The sequence below is a fragment of the Oryzias melastigma genome, linkage group LG23, assembly GCF_002922805.2.
Source record: "Oryzias melastigma strain HK-1 linkage group LG23, ASM292280v2, whole genome shotgun sequence".
NCBI classification, from domain to species: Eukaryota; Metazoa; Chordata; class Actinopteri; order Beloniformes; family Adrianichthyidae; genus Oryzias; species Oryzias melastigma.
This window is the reverse complement of record NC_050534.1, coordinates 6553430-6561238: the sequence shown is the minus strand read 5'-3', so window position 1 is coordinate 6561238 and position 7809 is coordinate 6553430. Positions and strand designations below refer to the sequence as shown.

The 7809-nt window shown below is 37.4% G+C and overlaps 1 protein-coding gene across 1 annotated transcript in view; it reads left to right on the top strand.

The window, feature by feature from the left end:
- Positions 1 to 5261, top strand: part of cerk (ceramide kinase) — a 48790-nt gene extending 43529 nt beyond the window's left edge. The window contains exons 12-13 of the mRNA XM_024282984.2: positions 872 to 1086; positions 4112 to 5261. Coding sequence (XP_024138752.1) covers positions 872 to 1086; positions 4112 to 4175 — 279 coding nt within the window. The 3' untranslated portion in view covers positions 4176 to 5261. The remainder of the gene's footprint in view (positions 1 to 871; positions 1087 to 4111) is intronic.
- Positions 5262 to 7809: the final 2548 nt, after the last annotated feature.

The following is a 7809-nucleotide window of genomic DNA, read 5'->3' as shown; positions in this document are numbered from 1 at the left end:
ATGCTAACATTTTTGACTAATTTGTTATTTCCTGAGGCTTTTATAAGCTAATTAGAGTAAAGCTAATATTTTAGCAACATGCTAACCTTTTTTAATTAATTTGTTATCTGCTGATGCTTTTATAGGCTAATGAGAGTATAGCTAATAGTTTAGCAATATGCTAACATTTTTGACTAATTTAGTTTTAATGAAGAATTTTAGGCTGTTTTGGGGTTTAGCTGGTATTTAAACAATAAGCTAGCTTTTTTGGCTAATTTGGCATCAAATTAGTTTTTTGACTAATTTAGTTTTCTGGGGAATTTCAGGCTGTTTTGGAGCTTAGCTTGTAATTAAGCAATATGCTCGCTTTTTTTTGAATAATTTGGCATCTACTGAGTTTTTTATGCTAATTTAGAGTTTTGCTAATTTTGTAGCAACATGCAAATGTTTTTGGCTAATTTGTTGTCTACTAAGGTTTTTATAGGCTACTTTAGAGCTCAGCTTTTATTTTAGCAACAGGCTAACGTTTTTGACAAATTTAGTCAACTGAGGAATTTTAGGCTGTTTTGTAGCTAACTTAGTATTTAAGCAATTAATTAGCCTTTTTGACTAATTTGGCATCTACTAAGGTTTTGGGGCTAATTTGGAGTTTGGCTCATATTTAAGCAACACACTAAATATTTTTTTTTGCAAAAAGTTTCAGCATCTTCATTGACTACTTTCAGAAAAATGCATTCACACTAGCATTATTGCTGGTAATGATTTTTTTCAAGTTGATTTTAACCCTTTAACGTTTCCTGCATCTTAATAGATGATGATTTCTTACTTCTATATTGTTTCAAAAGGAAGCTACTTCTAATTCACCTGTCTTCATTTCTGCTTCTCTTTCCAGTTCGACCACTCTTTCGTTGAGGTTCATCGTGTGAAGAAGTTCCACTTCGAGCCGCTGGACCCTCAACCTCTTTTGCTGGAAAACCAGAGTGAGCTTCCAAAAAAGCCGGGCTTTTGCCCCATGGGCTCGACGCAAACAACCTGCATCCCCAGCGCAGCGCACAGCAGCTGGAACTGCGACGGCGAGATCTTGAATCACGCCGCCATTCAAGTCAGGTAAAAACTCAAAACCCAACCTTGTTCTAGTTTAGTCCCATCCAGCAGCGGATCAAACACAAACTAAGAAGTTCCTACATAAATTATTTTACCACTGTTGGATCCACTCCTTTGACAAACAAGGAGTTTATTTGTATAAACTTCTTTTGCCTTATTTTATAACTAATATGTTAATTTTTTTTTAATTATTTTAAGCTCCGCAACCTTCTAAAAGGAACAAAAATGTTCTTTCTTCTGCTGCAACAAGAGAAAAAACTCAATACTTTCACTTTAATTGAGTTTTTTTTCCATTATAAAGATGACTCATCAAAGATGAGCTCTGACAGTGACTAGCTAGACTGGAGGAGCTTAATATTGCAGAGACAGTAAAAAGAGAAATGAAGCCGTGATCTTAGATCTGATTGAAGCTAAATCTTCATGTCTCAAAGCTTTAGAAAAACACATTCTGCTCGGATGCCTAACAGCTCTAAAAAGTGCTGAGAAGACTTTAATCTTGAAGATGGAGCCACTTTTGGTTAAACAGGAGGCAATGTTTCAATTTTTAATGTTTTCATTTTTTTAAATTTATTTAGAAAAAAATACATTTCCTGTTTAAAATGATGCTCAAAGATTAGAAATGAATAGCAGCAACTTAAAGAATTCAGCAGGTTTTTCTGGAACTGTTTAGAAAAGTAAAATTATGATACTGGCTGAATTAAAAATTAATATATCAATATTGAAAATAAAATTGTTATCAAACTATTATTTATTTAACTTTTTACTGAGATAAAGAGAAAATAAGACAAAAACTTTCAATACATCTACACCAAATGTCTGTTTAAATGTAAACATTACAAGAAGAACAAAACTGTATGAGCGGACCAATAAAACAGGACTGAGAGGAAGTCAGTAGTCCAGACTAGAGGATGTTACGACAAAAAACTGAAACCAGAAACCTGTGAAGCCACTGAGATGAACTGAAACCAACTGGAAACAAACACTTTTTCTATCAGAATTAAATTAAACTTTAAAAAGAACCCGGGACCCCAAAACAACCCCAAACAAATCCAAAATAGAAGCACACCAATGAATAAAACAGCAATAAAGTCACAGACGCTCACAAAAAACAAGCTTCACCCAAAAAAAGCAGACTGTAGGGGAAGCAGGAAGGACAAAACGAACTTTAAAAGGAACATATTTGAAGGGAGTTTTCAAACTAAATGGAAGAACAGATCAATCTCAAACTGGTGACTTCGTTCGAATCTTATCCAATCTTAGGAACTTTAAAATTCCTGTCCGTGTTCATAGGTTTCATATTTTAAATGTGGGTAAAAGTAAATGATTTTTAATGAGCGTTAAAGATGTCTTGCTGTGTGAGCAGGCTGAATGAAAGCGCATCTCCAGCACGCTGGAGTTCATCTTCTCATTATTCTGATGTGGTCCACACTTCAAGCACGATCCGATCTCCGCGCGCTCGCCCGGCCGCCTTGATGCATCATTTATTTCATGCCCCATTGTACTCTGCCAATGATGCATGGCGCTGTAAAGTTGCTAATTTAACGGTCCTCCCCATGTTAAAAGGCGACTCCCCTTTAATTAAAGCAGAAGTCCATCCATTTATTGCCTCTTCCTCGCCGTTAATCGTTCTTGGAGTGAGCCAAGCAGAGGGCCGTTCTGATAATTAATGGCAGGAGCTCAGGCGAAAGAAAGAAAAAAAAGAAAGAAGACGACAAGATAGAAGTTAGAGCCGCAGCTTTGGGGGGGAAAACACAAAACTCAAAGGTTTAAGTATTTTTAATTTTTACCTACAACTTTGTTTTTACATTTTTTGGAGATTATAAGGCACATTAAGTTTAAGAAAACAGTTATTAATATAGAATGACTACACTACCCAGAATGCCTAGAGCCACCAAAAGGCAGGTGATTGGTCAGAGAAATTGATGGGAAGTTTTACAAATTAACTGCTTGGTTTTCAAACTATAATCAGCTTTTGCAGAGAGAACACACAAAAGTAAACAGTTTCTCTCGCGTCACATTGTTGGGACAATGGCATATCTGACTAAAGAACAGCTAAGACTTTAGAAATAAAGATGTTTTGAGAAGTTATAAAACACGCAGCACATTTATTCTGTTCTTCTAAATGCTTCTGCAAATAGTTTTAGCCAGTGATGAATCTTTCTGGCAGCTTGTTTACTAGTAAACTATATTAAAACAGTGACAATAAAAACATTCAATATATACATTGAAGGTTTTTCTTTTAAACAGACCAATCAGAAGAAAGCCAACGCAGCTCTGTCTCCGCCCCCAAATGTCAAAAGTCATTTCTCATTCAGAAATGACTGACCCAGAGCTCTTTTAGGAAATATTTTTTAAAGTAACCATTTGTGGTCTAAAGCATTGCTTTTTTCCTCAAACTGTCTTCTTCTTCTGGAATAAGGTATAATTCATAGTGCGATCGCCACCTAGTGGCCAAACTGAAACTCCCTCCAGGAGAAGCAGAACAATGTTTAGAATGTTAATAATCTGAACATTCTCTCCTTTTGAGAAACCATGTAACACTGTATGATATTAACAATCTCATTATTTTACTAATACATTTTACAATATGTGAACTGAATCAGATTAATATAAATAAATTTAAATTATACAGTAGATTACTAATGTATTTCTAAACAAATGTGTATAAATGTGTAAACTCAAAATTGATTGAATTGAAGAATCAAATCAATTTAGGCTCTTGTGAATCAAATGGTTTCTGGGAATTATAATGGATACCCAGCCCTATTTTTCCACTCACAGACAGACAGTGTGTCCTTTCCCTCACACATTTCCTCATTCGTCTGTTCCAAGCGTCGCTTTAATGGCCTTTGGATTGTTGAACAAAGACCATCAAGCCTCCGTGCAGCGCGTGCCGTCAGGGCTGCCGTTCCTCGTCTTTTGCATCTGCCCCATACGGGGCAGTAAAGCCTCACCGCGGCGACGGCGGTCGTTAAGCTGATGATTTGTTATTTGAGCTAAGCGATGTGTTTTGTGTGTTTCTCCTCAGCGTCCACTGCCAGCTGATCCGGCTGTTTGCCCGCGGCATCGAGGAGCAGCAGCAGTGCGTTTGAAGACCGTCCTGCGCCTTTTAGCAAAACAAGTAGGAATGCTGAAGAGGAACAGAAGCAAGAAATAATGTTTGTTTCCACTCTTAGACTTTGATTTAGAAGTAAAGGTGAAGGAGAGAGGAGATCTGGAAGAGAGCTGGACTCAAGCAATCATGAGAAGCTTCCAGAATGTAGACGTTCCTGAAGTTCAATCAATCAACTGTAGTTTTATGTATTATTCTGACCAAAAAAGGAAAATAGTTTGACCCTAAGGATATTCGCTCTAAAGAGCTGAGAGGCCTGCTAACGGGCCTGATGTTCTGCTGGTTGCTGCTGCACCTGTGGCTCCTGGCTTTGCTCCGCCCACCCCCCCACCCGGGAGGAGGCTCAAACACGCGCCATGCTGTAGGACCTAATCGAGGCTTGAAAACGAGCTGGATTTAGCTCTTCGTAGCTGGAGGTCAAGCTGGTCTTGATGTCACAAGCTAAGCTTTTGATGAACTGACGTTTATTTGTTTTAGTTTTTGCCGTTTCAGCAGGAATGAAACCGCATGCAGTAGGAAAAGCGACCCAGACTTTACAGGAAAAAGGTGCTGAAAAATGAATCCACTTTAACTCTTATATTGTGTTTGGGTCAAAATTGATCAGTTTTCAAGTCAATTTTGACCCAAACAGAAATAGGGATTAAATTAGCATTAAAACAACATGTAGCAACCTTTAGCAACCAACAACACCTAGCATTACGCCTCCCAGTGGAGCTGTGGTTATAAATCAGTGTTTGAAAAAAATCAAAACTGTCATTTGTTTTATTTTTTGCAGTGTTCATAATCGATTGTTGTGTCGCTGTTCCGTAGATTACAAAGATCCTTGTTCATCAGGATAGCTCACTACTTCCTGTTTTTTCTCCTGATAAACTGTGTTCTCCACAATCTCTGTACGACGTGTCTATTGTCTGTGAAGCATGAAGGTGCAGATGTGACGATCGCTCACGTTCAGCCTGACAACTGCAATATTCGGACTTGACCAAAGCCAAGACATTTCTCTGCTCTATTTTTAGATTGATATAAGCGGGAAATGCAAATCGAAATAAAGAGAATTATGAAAAACTAACCTCTGTTTCTGTTTTATTTGTTTTTGCTTCACAGATTGCAGATAGAGACACATTTTTCTCAAATCATGAATCAATGTGAACATTTAACACTGCCAGAATTGCTAATTAAAGGATATTGAAGAAGGATGTAGATTAAAGTTGATCTTTAAAAAATAATTCTCTACATTTCTGTATAATTTCTAGTTTAAGCATCTTATTACACTTGATATTAAACAAAAACTAGCTTACCTTTAATTCCTTTTAATATATTAAAAATTAAACATCTTGAGCCATTTAATCTTGAGAAAATATTGCTTAAGCAAAATCTCCTAAAATATGTCATTTTTTAACTTAACAAATATTTTAAGCTAATTTTTTTTGTGAACAGTAAATGCAGTGGGAACACGTTTTTCTCTATAAAGAATTGAAAAAATGTAAGATGTTCTTTTTTTTTATTGTTTTAACCCTTTTTCTATCTTATGGGGTCCAGATGACCCGACCCTTATACTGATGTGTGATTTCTCTCATGACATTATGTCTGCTACAGACACCGGTGAAGAAAAAAGAATTGTGAAAAAAAAGTTCAGTTTATTGTGGGGTCCAGATGACCCCAATGTAAACATTGGGGATAGCACAGCGGTTAAGTGAAAGTATCCATAAAACTAGCAGATTTGGTTTGGGAAAAATTTCTAAAAATGTTCTGTCTCTTGAAATGAGTTATAAACCTTCATATTTAGGTGTACTGCTCTGGTAATTGGAAATATAACCTTTTAAAATGAGCATGTATATCTTAAAAAAAGTTTTATAACTTTAAAATTGATATTTATACCCTTTTCCTTTCAAATATGTCCTATTTAAGAGCTGCAACAGTTCAACAATCTTTATTTTTAGACCATAAATCTTCTCTCTTTCAAGTACTTTCATTTAAGGCCTCCTAAGACAAAATAAAAAACTGTATATGCAACCAATATGTGAATCCAAACTAACCTAAAATTCTTTTACAACTCTAAGTGTCCCCACATTGTTGCTCTCCTCCATGTTCCTTTACTGTAATTTTTCCAGCAAGAACCTAGAAAACAAGATTTTGATAAGACCAGGAACTTGAGTGTTTGTCTAAAATGATGAACGTTTTAACCATTTAACTCTGGAGATGTTGCCGGCGACGCCTAAGGGTGTATTCAGACTGGAAAATTCTGTTGGTCCAGACCGAGTCTGCTTAATTTGGTCTGGCCCAAGTCCTGAACCTTGTGTTTGGCCTGTATTGAGACTACCACCAATTGGATATTTCTGCGCCAAACGAAAGCTTGTAAGCAAAACCACATGACTAAAGACCTCTTCAGTCATTGGTCAAGAATTACGAGGGCGGGGCAGAGCAACGAGAGACAGAATAATGAAAGTCCTACGCTTTGGTGTGTCTCGTCATTGCTCCACGTTTCTCCGCGGCTCATTGGTTCCTTCCTTCCAACTCTGTTTGCATCCTATAATGCCCGGCGACGTTGGCCGTTTGGTCCAGTTGTTCCACTCCGAGCATGGAGTCTATTCAGGCTGAGGAAACTCAGAGCAAACCGGAGCTCAGCTTCGTGGTCTCAGACCAGCGTCCGCTTGGGTGTATTCAGACTGAAAATATGTTCTGGATTATCAAGGTAAATGAACTCTGGTTCACTCTACGTGAATCAAATCCATCCAGTCTAAAGAGTAACACGCTCTCTGACATGGGCTTCAGAACCCGCTGGATTTATATTAATTGTGTAAAATGTTGAAAATGTATCAAAATTCTAAATTAATGTCAACACTGGAGCTAAAATACTGATGTTAAATACCAAAACCTCAGATTACTAATCTTAGAAGTTACTCTAATTGGGGTAAATGCACTTTGTCTCGTAGTTACAGGAGGTCCACATGGAGCGGTTTTGATCTCCACAATGAATCAGAATCAGAAGTTCATACACGCTCTCAGAAACTCGTAAAAGCTTTGATCAAAGAAGTAGTTGACCTACTTCTGTAGATCTGGACCAAAGTGGTGCACCTTCATTCACTCCAACATTTATCCTATTTCCCATTAAGACTCCAATAAAGGACAGAAAGTGTCAGGCAGGCGAGGTGAGATCAGAGAAAAGCCTCAGGCTAGCAGCAACAACAAACACAAGCATTCAAAAAAACAAGCCTTCAGTGACAGATGAGCAAACAAGAACCAAATGAAAATATAAACATGTTACTGTCAGTTTATCTCAGATTGTGTGTGTGTGTGGGGGGGGATCTCTGCAAGATATTAAGCTGTAAGGTCGTAAAAGTGCATGCTTTTAGTCAGAGGTCACTACAGGTCATCCTAGATATTGATTATGAAAAATAAATACACTTTTGTTGCTTTAAAAATAGTAATCCTTTATGAACAGCATCATTGTATGACTTCACCGGATGAAGGTTGTCTACGGCAACCGCTTTAGGAAGTCAGCGAGTGAGCCTCGTTTATCTTGGTGTACTGTTACGTTCAATCAGAGATTATCTCCACCCGGGCCAAACATGTTAACTCCACCCGGGCCGGACATCCCCATGAAAAAACAAACACCC